The 14,963-nt window shown below is 44.6% G+C and overlaps 1 protein-coding gene across 3 annotated transcripts in view; it reads right to left on the reverse strand.

Moving 5' to 3' along the window:
• Positions 1-6,063: 6,063 nt before the first annotated feature.
• corin (corin, serine peptidase) overlaps positions 6,064-14,963 on the reverse strand; it is a 302,839-nt gene continuing 293,939 nt past the window's right edge. For all 3 annotated transcript variants that reach the window (XM_085969754.1, XM_085969736.1, XM_085969744.1), the window contains one exon: positions 6,064-10,485. In XM_085969754.1, coding sequence (XP_085825880.1) covers positions 10,309-10,485 — 177 coding nt within the window. In that variant the 3' untranslated portion in view covers positions 6,064-10,308. The remainder of the gene's footprint in view (positions 10,486-14,963) is intronic.

Genomic DNA, 14,963 nt, shown 5'->3' on the forward strand with positions numbered 1-14,963 from the left:
CCCCCTGATGTGCAGCAAGGTGCTCTCCAGCCACTTGCAGGTGCGGAGGGGGAGCTGACCCATGAGAGGGAGGTTGGTGGCAGGCCTCAAGGAAGTGGGGGTTTCTCTCCAAGCACACTCACTTCCATGCCACTGCAGAGCCCTCGGTCAGAGCCCCGCCGGAGTCCACACCCAAGTAAGATAGACATCTCAACCCCTGCACAGCCACAGGAGCAGCAGACTGCTGACAAGCCCTCACAGACTCGCCACCCCAGAGGACGCCCGCCAAAGGTGTCGAGACAGGAGCAGCAGGAAAGTGAGCAAGAGGCCTCCACATCTGCTGAAGCCACAGGGGAACCACTACGTAGGAGCACGCGTACGAGGAAAATAAAGCACAAGTAGTCATTTGGGTGAAATGTGTATATTGTAAAAATGCCATCAGTTGGTTCTTGTGCATAAAAATTCTGATGGCAACTGTTGCAGTTCTGGCGTGTGTCATTTCGTGAATGGGGCTTTCACATTGAGGGCTTAGGATTACTTGCAGTTGTCAGGATGCTGGTCAAATAGCTAGGAATCCGCAGGGTTTGGCCATTGTCGATGCTCAGGTAAGAAGCTGCGAGGCAAAAGAGATTGATTTACTAGGCTAAGCAAATCTGGCCAGGATGAGTGCGTTCCTTGCATCCCGGCCAGCAATGTTCTCGCGTAATGCTGCCGCTGGTTGATGGGCCTCTGCAGGATGCTCCTTTTCGCCCTCCTCCTCCTCCTCCTCCATCATCATCACCATCATCATCATCCGGAGCGGAGAAACTATGCCATGTTCTTTGCAGCCTTCAACATGTCATCGATGACGACGAACACCTCGCTAAGGCCATCCCCACACCTCCACTACTCGCCTTCAAACAGCCGCCTAACCTCAAACAGACCATCGTTCGCAGCAAATTACCTAGATTTCAGGAGAACAGCGACCACGACACCACACAACCCTGCCACAGCAACCTCTGCAAGACATGCCAGATCATCAACACGGATACCATCATCACACGTGAGGACACCACCCACCAGGTACATGGTACATACTCATGTGACTCGGCCAACGTTGTCTACCTCATATGTTGCCGGAAAGGATGCCCCGGAGCATGGTACATCGGCGAGACCATGCAGACACTGCGACAACGGATGAACGGACACCGCACAACAATCGCCAGGCAGGAGTGTTCCCTCCCAGTCGGGGAACACTTCAGCAGTCAAGGACATTCAGCCTCTGATCTTCGGGTAAGCATTCTCCAAGGTGGCCTTCGAGACACACGACAACGCAAAATCATCGAGCAGAAACTGATAGCCAAGTTCCGCACCCATGAGGACGGCCTCAACCGGGATCTTGGGTTCATGTCACGCTACATGTAACCCCACCTGACGTAGGGTAATCCATACTCGAGTCGTCGTTGGCTTGTTCTCTCTACACAGATGCGGCCGGACCTGCTGTGATTTCCAGCAAAAAAAATGTTTTTTGTCTTTTTTTGTTTTTCATACAGACCCCAGCATCTGCAACATTTGACCCTTTGTGACCCCACCTCATTGTTCTTTGATGTAATGTTTTCCTGACTGACCTGTTTGGACACCATTCACACCTTTGATTGCTGTGATTATCTCTCTGCCAAGGTGTGATAAATGGCAGTTAGAAAGATTACCTGTAAACATCTGACATTATTCCCTGACTATATAAGCTGTGTCTTTATGCATTTCTCCACTTCACCTGAAGAAGGAGCAGCGCTCCGAAAGCTTGTGATTTCAAATAAAGCTGTTGGACTATAACCTGGTGTTGTGTGACTTCTTACATTTGTCCACCCCAGTCCAACTCCGGCATCTCCACACCATCATCATCATCATCTGAGGAGGGTATGTGAGGAGCCACTTGGTCCTCGGGAATCTGCAAGCCACGACGCTGTGCCATGTTGTGGAGTGCACAGCAAACCATGACGATTCTGGAGACCCTGGCTGCTGAGTACTGTAGGGCTCCACCTGATCGATCCAGGCATCTGAAGCGCATCTTCAGTAAGCCGATGGTTTGCTCGATAATGGATCTGGTGGAAATGTGGCTGGAGTTGTAGCGCTCCTCAGCTTCGTTGGCTGGCCTCCTTATTAGCCAAGTCCTCAGGGGATAGCCCTTGTCTCCAAGTAGCCATCCGTGAAGTTGGTCTGGCGGCCTGAATAGCGGAGGCACACTAGACTGGTGCAGTATGAAGGAGTCATGGCAACTGCCAGGGTACTTGGCACAAACATGCAAAATCTCCTTCTTGTGGTCACACACCAGCTGAACGTTAAGGGAGTGGAAGCCCTTGCGGTTGACAAAAATACCTGGATTGCGATGGGGTGCCCCAAGGGCCACATGTGTGCAGTCAATGACGCCCTGCACCCTTGGAAAGTCTGCCAGATGAGCTAATCCAACCGCTTACGTCGTAACATTTGCGCGATCCCTGGTGAAATGGATGTGATTGTGCGCGAGGGCAAAGAAGGCATCGGTTACCTGCATGATGCAAGCGTGTGCAGCCGACTGGGAGATGCCGCTGATGTCTGCTGATGATCCCTGGAATGAGCCTGAGGCAAAAAAGTTGAGTGCGGTGGTGACTTTGATGGCAACTGGAAAGGAGTGTCCACCTGGTCCTCTGGGCAGCAGGTCTTGCTGTATGTTGCGCAGATGTCAGTCACTACCTGTCGCGAAAGTCGGAGCCGCCTTTGGCACTGCTGCTCAGTCATGTTGAGGTAGCTGACCCTGTGTCTGTAGACCCTGTTTGCAGGGTATCTCCTCTGCCGACGGGCTTCCATGCACTGGCCCCTTCTGGCCTGTGCTGCCTCAGGTGGGTGAGCAGCAGCCTGTCGCTGCTGCTGCTGTTGCTGGTGCTGCTGTTGTTCCTGGTTCTGCTGTTGCCGCGCCTGGTGCTTGAGCTCCTCTAATGCCAAGAAGGGAAGGAGAAAAATGGCTCCCATGCTTCTGGCATATGCCTCCGCTGAGGAAGCACTGAGTGAGGGTGGCGAGAGGGGTTTCCCAGGAGTTCACACTGGAGATGTGTGTGAGGCTCCAACCTTCCACAGGTGTGGTTAAGCCTGGTAAAAGTTGCCCCAGGCCTGAAACAACAAAGTCCTGCCACCTGTAAATGATGACTGATCAAATCTCCTCTTTAATGGTTGACCTGCAGCTGATAGTCAGCAAGCCAATAGTGCTCACGCCAGGTTTCACAGGCATGATCCCCACCAGGCGTGTTTTACGTGGGAAAAGGGTTAAAAATGCAAGGGCCTGTTCAAATGGCATTATAAAGGCCAATTATTGCTGATTAAGGGCCTTAAAGACCAGTCCCGCCTGTTGGAGGCAGGACTGATTCGGGACCATCAGACACGCCTGGGTTAAAATGGCTCAGGGTCGGGAACCAGGCGGGGGGGGGATCCCGCCCACCAGTTTTAGCGATTTTAACCGCCCCCCCCGCACGCTTAAAATCCCGCCTCACGGCTCAGTTAAAATCGACCCCGTTAACTCTGTTTCTCTCTTCACAGATGCTGCCTGACCTGCTGAGTATCTCCAGAATTTTCTGTTTTTATTTCAGATTTCCAGCATCTGCAGTATTTTCTTTTTGTCTATGCGAGTAATTGATGTTCTGACCCAGCTGGTGTCATTTCACGTTGATTTTAAAAGAATATTTACCTGGCTATGCTCGAAATATGGGCTGGATTTTAAAAAGATTTAATAGCCTTGCTTGATAATTTACATAGAAACATGGAAAAATAGGAGTAGGAGTAGGCCATTCGGCCCTTCGAGCCTGCTCCACCATTCAATATGATCATGGCTGATCCTCTATCTCAATACCATATTCCCGCTCTCTCCCCATACCCCTTGATGCCTTTTGTGTCTAGAAATCTATCTAACTCCTTCTTAAATATATTCAGTGACTTGGCCTCCACAGCCTTCTGTGGTAGAGAATTCCACAGGTTTACCACCCTCTGAGTGAAGAAATTTCTCCTCATCTCAGTCCTAAATGTCCTACCCTGTATCCTGAGACTGTGACCCCTCGTTCTAGACCCCCCCAGCCAGGGGAAACATCCTCCCTGCATCCAGTCTGTCTAGCCTTGTCAGAATTTTATATGTTTCGGTGAGATACCCTCTCATTCTTCTAAACTCGAGTGAATACAGGCCTAGTCGACCCAGTCTCTCCTCATATGACATATCCCAGGAATCAGTCTGGTGAACCTTCGCTGCACTCCCTCTATGGTAAGTATATCCTTTCTTAGGTAAGGAGACCAAAACTGGACACAGTACTCCAGGTGTGGTCTCACCAAGGCCCTGTACAACTGTAGTAAGACATCCTTGCTCCTATACTCAAATCCTTTTGCAATGAAGGCCAACATTACATTTGCTTTCCTAACTGCTTGCTGCACCTGCATGTTTGCTTTTAGTGACTGGTGTACAAGGACACCCAGGTCCCTTTTTACATCAGCATTTCCCAATCTATCACCATTTAAATAATACTCTACCTTTCTGTTTTTCCTACCCAAGTGGATAACTTCACATTTATCCATGTTATACTGCATCTGCCATGTATTTGCCCACTCACTCAACTTGTCTAAATTGCCTTGACGCCTCTTTGCATCCTCCTCACAACTCACAATCCCAATCCCACCTAGTTGTGTGTCGTCAACAAACTTGGAAATACTACATTTGGTTCCCTCATCCAAATCATTGATATATATTGTGAATAACTGGGGCCCAAGCACTGATCCCTGCGGTACTCCACTAATCACCGCCTGCCACCCCGAAAAAGACCCATTTATTCCTACTCTCTGTTTCCTGTCTGTTAACCAATTTTCAATCCATGCCAGTATATTACCCCCAATCCCATGTGCTTTAATTTTGCACACTAACCTCTTATGTGGGACTTTATCAAAGGCCTTCTGAAAATCCAAATCTACCACATCCACTGGTTCTCCCTTATCTATTCTACCAGTTACATCCTCAAAAACTCCAGTAGGTTTGTCAAACACAATTTCCCTTTCATAAATCCATGTTGACTTTATCTAATCCCATTGATATTTTCTAAGTGTCCTGTTATCACATCCTTTATAATAGACTCGAGCATTTTCCCTACTAATGTTACAAATTCCAAAATTAGATGGCCCCTTCTCTCCTACCTCACAAAAACAGCCCAACTTGGAACTTCTGGGTCTGTAATATTTTTTAAACAATTGCTATTGCTTATATATGTATATAGGTTTTTTTTTAATTGTAATGTGAAGACAGTGGGAAGAAGAGAAGTGTGGCTTGCTTTCCAAGAACTTGGAGCATGTGGCATATGCTTTAAGAAATGTATAATAAGAATTACTTGAATGTAGTCCAATAAATCATTTCATGAAGGATCATTTAAATTTGTGGCTCCATGGTAGCACTCTCACCTCTGAGTCAGAAGGTTGTGGGTTCAAGTCCCACTCCGAGACTTGAGTGCAAAATCTAGGCTGACACTGCAGTACAGTACTGAGGCTGTGATGCACTGTCAGAGGTGTCATCTTTCAGATTGGATTTTAAACCACGGCTCTGTCTGCCCTCTCGGGTGCACGTATAATATCCCATAGCACTATTTCAAAGAGATGGGGAATTCTGGCTGGTATCCTGGTTAATATTTATCCCTTAACCAATACCTAAAAACAGATTATCTGGTCATTATCACATTGCTGTTTGTGGGAGCTTGCTGTGTGCAAATTGGCTGTTGGGTTTCTTACATTACAACAGTGATTCCACTTCAAAAGTACTCCATTGGCTGTAAAGAGCTTTGGGATGTCCTGAGGTCGTGAAAGGTGACAAATAAATGCAAGTCTTCTTTTGTAAGAGTCAAGGATATAGTTTGGTTAATTTTGCTGTGTTGTTGCCAAGATATTTGGATTGTTCTGTTTGTGTTCAGCAAATCCGTACCATTTTTCTACACATACCATCTGAAAAGGATATTGCCATTTAAAGAAATTGTTGGGGCCGTTTTTATTCCCACTGTTTACTCAAATCTGTCTGGTAACTTATTACTTTAGAATGTTAAAGTAAGCAAACATGAATCAGTGTTAAGTTATTTTTTATTAGTTTTTACATGTTAGAGTACAATGTGGCCACAGCTTCAAATAATAGGAAAAAACTGCAAATGCCAGCAATCTGAAATAAAATAATGAAATATTGGATCTACACACCAAGTCCATTGATATCTATGAAGAGAAAAGAATCCAGTGCTGATAACGGTTCTACATCCTAAACATTAATCAAGTCTTTTCTTGTACAAATGCGGACCTGCTATGTACTTCCAGCATTTTATGTGCTCACAGCTTCTTCTTGTAAAGGGACCTAACTTACATTTGTGACCTTGACTCTAACTTTACAACAGTCTGGTAAACTGTCAGTGGTATAAAAGTAACTAACCAAGACTAAGAAGGAGTTGGTGTAAATTTAACACAATGTAATACAACTTTTTTTCAGAATAGTAGATCCTTTAAGAAAAAGTAATTTGTGAATGAGAATAGTATTTCTGTATCATTTCTTAGCCAGGGGGAAAAGGGCCGATAGCTTGCTGCAAGCCCTCTAAATGCCTATTAGAGGATGTGCAGCAGAGGCTCAGTTATGCTGATTTTTCAATCCCTGCAGGGAAATGTTTGTTCACTCTTCCCAGAAAGCAGTTCTGTAAGTTGGGAATAACAACAGAAAACGCTGGAGAAACTCAGCAGGCCAGGCAACATCCGTGGAGAGAGAAATAGAGTCAACGTTTCAGGTCGAAACCCTTCATCAGAACTGAGGAAAAAAAAGGCAGGAAATGAAACAGATTAAAAGGCCAGTTTGGGGGCTGGGAAATGGGGGAGGGGATGAAAGAACAAAGGGGAAGTGAAGAGACATTAAGAGGTATTCAAAATGAGACGAGATGGTAATAGGACAGGTAAAAGAGCCAAAAGATGGCTCTAGATGAAGGGTTTCGACCTGAAACATTGACTCTTTCTCTCTCCATGGATGCTGCCTGGCCTGCTGAGTTTCTGCAGCGTTTTCTGTTGTTATTTCGGATTTCCAGCATCCGCAGTATTTTGCTATCTGTAAGTTGGGAGTTTGGTGCCAAAGTGACCATAGGTTGTGTTTGGTAAGTTGCCAAATATCTACAAAACACCCAAGCTTGGCCATATTGGGAGTCTACTGTATGGAATCACTGGCTTGTATTCCACCAGGCAGTAGTCCATTCCTTGTCAAGCTGGAAGGGGAAAGATTGAGACAAACAATTCCCTGCAAGAAGGAAAACCTTCAGAAGGGGTCTCTTAGTGACTGTTAAGAGTGGCATTGACAGAGAGATGAGGTCTAGAAATTGGAGCATAGTGAAGTTAGGTACAAAGGTGAAGTGTTGTTACTTGCAATTTATTGTATATCTATGAAACAGTTGTTCTCTCATCACCAGCCAATCAACTGCAAACTCGACTAGTCATGACAAAATCTCAAGACTTTGCTTTTGTTTAAAATCACAGTAAAAAGGCTGCTGAATTTAAATTTGTAAAATTTAAAGGGAATGAGGTATAAGCCAATATTGGAGCAAGGGGAAGAGGATTCAGGGCAGCAGAAGAATATTTAACACTCCTCAATCTAGCAAAAGTGATGAGGAAATTGTGATCCAAAGATTAGATTTGTAATGCTGTAATAACTCAAAGCGTTTAAACTTTAAAGCCACAAATACCCTCTTTTTAAAAATAAAAATCTCAGGAATCTGGTACGATCATGTTTCCAATCACCTATTATCAATTTTAATTACATTGATCACATCCCATGCTACCAGTTTATAATTAAGGTCGTCCAGCAAATCGGCTGCACTACCATCTAGTTAATATTCAAAATCATGGTCATAGCCATTTGCTGTTCAACCAGTATCTTCTAGCCATGAGACCAAAGTTTCTGTTGGGGCTCTCTGACACTTTCCTAGAAAGTTTAACTGTTTTTCGGTAAGGGCTGCAGAGTGAGTGCGGTGCTGTAGTGAGGAAAGGGACTAACTTGAAATGGGGCATTAATTGCTCACAAAATTACATATTACTTCCTTCAGGTTGCTATCCCTGGCTGATTAAGGAGGCAGTGGCATAGGAGAAACTGAAATGAAACAGCGTAATGAATGAAGAGTTAAATCACACAAACTCAGAGCTGAGCAGTAAATTGTAATGCACGTACTATTGAAGGATCAGGAAAAGGCAGACTGAATATTCAGATCCCGATCCACTAAAGCCATGAGCGAGAGTTACAAGATTATGTTTTGACATTTGAATGAGACTAAAATGTGCATGTTTTATTTCATCTGGTGCTAACAGTAGAACAAGCTTGTGCTGTAAGCCAAAGTCTTCATTTTACAACACTGACCACCAGCTGTTTGCTTTTTGATTGTCATTTACAAGTACAACATCACAATGTGTAAACACCCAATCTGCTTAAAGTCTGGCCACATAACAACATCATTTTTTAAGTGTGCACACATAGAAAAAGCACTATAAAAATATTTTATAAAATTACAACCATCATAGTATCTTTACATGGAATGTTACATTGAACATTGCAGACATTTCTCAAATGCCTTTGTTTAGAAATGATACAGGAACAAAGTACATAACATTACATTGTTGAAAAGTGCCATCAAAGTGTAATATTTATTCCCACAGACTCAATTAGCAAGCTACCACACAAAAATCCAATGCGAATGCAAAGAGTGAGCTGAAACAAAACTTTGGCATAAGGGTGTAATTTTAGTTACTAATATGTTTGTTTGAAAGGTAATACGAGTAATATCATTACCACTTACAGCAGTGTAGAAAAAGAAAAACTTAGATAAATGCACTGGAACAGAGCTCGGTTTATTCACTTCACATTTGATGAATGTTGACACTGCAGAAAAAGAGGTCCAATGAAAACACTCAAAAAAGAGCAGGGGATATGTCCCCAGTTTAATTCATTCTTGTTGCCAAAAAAAAGTATCTGAACTGAATCTGAACCAAATGTAACCAGTCCTAATTGAAGGAAAATCAGCACTATACACTGGAAATCCTTCACAATGAAGATAAAGATGAGATCCTCAGAACACTTAATGGTCATGGGTAGTTCGAAAGGCAACTGTCATAAAGAAGTCGATATTTAAATCTATGAGCGACACTGTATACAGTATATGAGTGACACTGTATACACTTAAAACCAAAGCTTGATAATAATTAAAACTTAATTAGAAAGCAACAGGACATTTCTTCTCTTACCCTGTTAAGTGGTAATGAAATTAGACCATAGATTCCAGAGAAGTGCACTTTATTCATTCTTTGCGTGGTTGCTTCCTACTTTAAAACTGAATTAAACTGCTACATATACAGTATTAGCTCAATCCACTGCAATGTATCATCATTGTGATTAATGCTACAAAATCAAATCCTTGTGTAATTTCTTTAAAATGCATTATATTAGTCTACAATCACTCACAACTAAACTCTTTGTTCTCTTTCCCATACCACAATAACTTGTCAAGTAAACCATTTAGGGAAGGAGATCTTCACTGCCGGAAATCAAGTTTTCCACGAGTACTCCAGTTAAAGAATCATTACACAAGCTACTAACTATTTAGATGTCAACCTACTGAAAATGTTCTACGCCGCGACCAAGGATTAATTATTATAAGAAAAATAACTAGACTAACAGTCATGTAGAAATTAATCTAGAACACCAATACATTTGGTTCACAGTTACGCACTGAAGCAAAATTAACCCATCCTATAAACAGTTCTGAAAAAATGAAAGAATTTCTTCCCTCATCAGCATCCTCAGTGTAAGGCAGTCTCATGAAGAGTACAGAAGAAGCTTTCTCAAACGGGTCAAGTTAGAGGTAGCAAAAATTCTTCTCCACAGACTGCCTGAACAACAAATGCTGACATTAATTTGCAGAAGAATCTAGACAGGTCTTACAGTGCTGAACAGCTTTGGAATGGATGTACTGCAAATCTCAAGAGGGAGCAGCAGTTGATTGATGTATTAGATAATGGGATGAATATTTCTTAAAATGTCACTCAATCAACTCCATATTTCTAAGAGTCATTGATTCCCATAACAACCCAGGTATCGGGAGAAATCATCCATCTTGAGAGCAGTTTGGTGAAGTTATTCCTTATGACTTACGTTATTACCAAATGCTTTCAGTGGATAGAGGTGGGGGCAGGGAGGGGAATGATCATGTTGATGGTTTTGCAGTCCTTGCCAGCTGCCACATTTCTGCCTCGCTATTTGAGGTTTCATCTTGGATGCTGTTCTGCTGGCCTTTGATACATTTATAAAAAAGTGTGGATGTAGATCTGCCTCTCAATCCATTCAACAAAATGTGTTACATTGCTGTAAACACCAGGTCCAAGGAGTTTTGTAAAGCACACTGATCCCCAAGAGGTTAGACCAAATAATGTCCATCTCTTGCCAGGTTGTTCGCAAACCAGAGGTCCTCCACTGTCACCCTGACCAACAGAAACACAATGGTGTTCAGGCAATGGAAATTAATAATTTTGGCAAACCAACAAATGCACTTTCACGTTACCTCGTTCAAACTTCATTTAGTAAAAGTCCCAAGACCAACAACTAGTCAATGCTACAAGAAGTCTTAGTTCCAAAAGATAATAGGATGAAAATCAAAACTTAAACCTTATTAGTTGCTTAACAAATAATCTGTAATATAGTCAGTTAATACGAGGTTTTTTAACTTTAATTTGTCAGATTAAATTAACTTTTAGCATCGTGGCTAGGTAATAAAAAAATGCTGCAAATATCACCAGGCATCTGTAAAGAGAATACATTGGTTTTCCTATTTCAGGTGTGTACTCTTCATCAGAACTCAACTAAAGCTCTGATTCTGTGAGAATGGCAAAAGTGGAGTTGAACTGGCCCATAGGGCAGGCTCACCTGTGCCGACAGCTGAGGAGGGCACTCCACACTGAATTATGCAAAGGGGGTTCCTTCTCCTAATTTCAAAAGGCTTCTGGGACATGAATAGCTTGCACACACTGCTTGGTAAATCGCAGAAATAAAGAAGCAATAAAGTATTCTATTGACTAACAGACAGGTGCTTCTCTAGCCACAATCAAAAGTTGCAAATTATGTGTTGCCTTCCAGGTACAAGGGTAAAAGTTTTAATGGAGTGGACGCAAAAGCTTTTGGAGAGGAAAGGGAAGTCAATGTTTATGTTAGTCAAGGTTTATGTTTAAACCAATGACGTAGGAAAAAATAGAATTGCGGTCCTGCAAAGCAATTAGATAGATTAAACGGGGACCTCGAGGGTAGTTTCCTCAGGATTACTGTGGTGTCATGCACTAGTCGACATAGGAATAGTAAGATAAGGGAGTTAAATGTATGGCTTGAGAGATGGTGAAAGAGGGAATGGTTCGAATTCCTGGAACATTGGGGCCAATTCTGGGGCAAGAGTGGCCTGTACAGGATGGATAGGCACTACCTTTGTTATTTGTTCATGGGATGTGGGTGTCACTGGCAAGGCCAGCATTTATTGTCCATCCCCAGTTGCCCTTGAGAAGGTGGTGGTGAGCCACCTTCTTGAACCGCTGCAGTCCAAGTGGTGAAGGTGCTCCCACAGTGCTGTTAGGGAGGGAGTTCCAGGATTTTGACCCAGCGACGATGAAGGAATGGCGATATATTTCCAAGTCAGGATGGCGTGTGACTTGGAGGGGAACTTGGAGGTGATGGTGTTCCCATGCACCTGCTGCCCTTGTCCTTCTAGGTGGAAGAGGTCGCGGGTTTGGGAGGTGCTGCCGAAGAAGCCTTGGCGAGTTGCTGCAGTGCATCTTGGAGATGGTACACACTGCAGCCACGGTACGCCGGTGGTGGAGAGAGTGAATGTTTAAGGTGGTGGATGGGGTGCCAATCAAGCAGGCTGCTTTGTCTTGGATGGTGTCAAGCTTCTTGAGTGTTGTTGGAGCTGCACTCATCCAGGCAAGTGGAGAGTATTCCATCACACTCCTTACTTGTGCCTTGTAGATGGTGGAAAGGCTTTGGGAAGTCAGGAGGTGAGACACATGCCACAGAATACCTAGCCTCTGACCTGCTCTTGTTGCCACAGTATTTATGTGGCAGGTCCAGTTAACTTTCTGGTTAATGGTGACCCCCAGGATGTTGATGGTGGGGGATTCGGCGATGGAAATGCCGTTGAATGTCAAGGGGCGGTGGTTAGATGCACGTTTTTTGGAGGTAGTCATTGCCTGGCACTTGTGTGGCACGAATGTTACCTGCCACTTATCAGCCCAAGCCTGAACGTCGTCCAGTTCTTGCTGCAGGGCATGGACTGCTTCATTATCTGAGGAGTTGCAAATGGCACTGAACACTGTGCAGTCATCAGCAAACATCTCCACTTCTGACCTTATGATGGAGGGAAGGTCATTGATGAAGCAACTGAAGATGGTTAGGCCTAGGACACTGCCCTGAGGAACACCTGCAGCGATGTCCTGGGGCTGTGATGATTGACCTCCAACCACCACAACCATCTTCTTTTGTGCTAGGTATGACTCCAGCCAGTGGAGAGTTTTCCCCCCCGATTCCCATTGACTTCAGTTTTACTAGGGCTCCTTGATGCCACACTCAGTCAAATGCTGCCTTGATGTCAAGTGCAGCCACTCTCACCTCACCTCTGGAATTCAGCTCTTTTGTCCATGTTTGGACCAAGGCTGTAATGAGGTCTGGAGCTGAGTGGTCCTGGTGGAACCCAAACTGGACATCGGTGAGCAGGTTATTGGTGAGTAAGTACTGCTTGATAGCACTGTCGATGACACCTTCCATCACTTTGCTGATGATTGAGAGTAGACTGATGGAGCGGTAATTGGCCGGATTGGATTTGTCCTGCTTTTTGTGGACAGGACATACCTGGGCAGTTTTCCACATTGTCGGATAGATGCCAGTGCTGTAGCTGTACTGGAACAGGTTGGCTAGAGGCGTGGCTAGTTCTGGAGCACAAGTCTTCAGCACGACAGCCGGAATGTTGTCGGGGCCCACAGCCTTTTCTGTATCCAGTGCGCTCAGCCGTTACTTGATATCACCTGGAGTGAATCGAATTGGCTGAAGACTGGTTTCTATGATGGTGGGATCCTCAGGAGGAGGCCGATATGGATCATCCACTCGGCATTTCTGGCTGAAGATTGTTGCAAACGCTTCAGCTTTGTTTTTTGCACTCACATGCTGGGCTCCACCATCATTGAGGATGGGGATATTCATGGAGCCTCCTCCTCCCGTTAGTTGTTTAATTGTCCACCACCATTCACGACTGGATGTGGCAGGACTGCAGAGCTTTGATCTGATTCATTGATTGTGGGATCGCTTAGCTCTGTCTATAGCATGCTCCTTGCATTTTTTAGCATGCATCTAGTCCTATGTTGCAGCTTCCCCAGGTTGGCACCGTATTTTTAGGTACACCTGGTGCTGCTCCTGGCATGCTCTTCTACAGTCCTTATTGAACCAGGATTGGTCCCCTGGCTTGATGGTAATGGGTAGAGTAAGGGATATGCTGGGCCATAAGGTTACAGATTGTGGTGGAATACAACTGTGCTGCTGCTGAAGGCCCACAGCGCCTCATGGATGCCCAGTTTTGAGCTGCTAGATCTGTTCTGAATCTATCCCATTTAGCATGGCGGTAGTGCTACACAACACGATGTAGAGTGTCCTCAGTGTGAAGACGAGACTTCGTCTCCACAATGTGCGGTGGTCACTGCTACCAATACTGTCATGGACAGATGTGTCTGCAACAGGTAGATTGGTGAAGAAGAGCTCAAGTAGGTTTTCCCCCTCGTGTTAGTTCGCTCACCACCTGTCGCAGGCCGCTATGTCCTTCAGGACTCGGCCAGCTTGGTCAGTAGTGGTGCTACCGAGCCACTCTTGGTGATGGACCTTGAAGTCCCCCACCAAGAGTACATTCTGTACCCTTGCTACCATCAGTGCTTCTTCCAAGTGGTGTTCAACATGGAGTAATACTTAGTCATCAACTGAGGGAGGGCAGTAGGTGGTAATCAGCAAGAGGTTTCCTTGCTCATGCTTGACCTGAAGCCATGAGTCTTCATGGGGTCCGGAGTCAATGTTGAGGACTCCCAGGGCCACTCCTTCCCGACTGTATACCACTGTGCCGCCACACCTGGTGAGTCTGTCCTGCCGGTGGGACAGGACATACCTAGGGATGGTGATGGAGGACTCTGGGACATTGGCTGAAAGGTATGATTCTGTGAGTATGACTGTGTCAGGCTGTTGCTTGACTAGTTTGTGGGACAGTTCTCCCAATTTTGGCACAAGTCCCCAGATGTTGTTGAGGAGGACTTTGCAGGGTCGACTGGGCTGGGTGTGCCGTTGTCGTGTCCGTATCCAGTGCCGAGGTCGATGCCGGGTGTATTATTGTTTTTTGTCGCGGTTTTTTACAACAGAGTGGACATTTCAGAGGGCAGTTAAAAGTGAACCACATTGCTGTGGGTCTGGAGTCACATATAAGCCACACCAGGTAAGGATGGCAGATTTCTTTCCCTAAAGGAAATTAGTGAACCAGATGAACAATCCGATAGTTTCATGGTGACCATTATTGATGCTAGCTTTTTATTCCAGATTTATTTAATTAACTGAATTGTCGTGGTGGGATTTGAATTTGTGTCTCCGGATCATTAGTTCAGGCTTCTGGATTATTAGTCCAGTGACATTACCACTATGCTACTATTCCCTGAACAAGGCTGGGACCAACATTCTCACTGGGAGAGTAGCTAGTGCTTTAGGTAAGGAATATAGAAAGTGTGGGGCTTGTGAAGATGGAGAACAGCTAAAGAAAATATGAAAAAAGACGAGCACATAATATTTAATATCCTGTTACTTAGTTTTATATTATGTTTCAGTTTTCACAAATGATGGTAGAAGTAAGAATGCAGATGTACTTGAAGAGGATCTAGAAGTAACTAACAAAAGGATT

The sequence above is a fragment of the Somniosus microcephalus genome, chromosome 2 (assembly GCF_052327205.1).
Source record: "Somniosus microcephalus isolate GS21.2 chromosome 2, FLI_Smic_1.0, whole genome shotgun sequence".
NCBI classification, from domain to species: domain Eukaryota; kingdom Metazoa; phylum Chordata; class Chondrichthyes; order Squaliformes; family Somniosidae; genus Somniosus; species Somniosus microcephalus.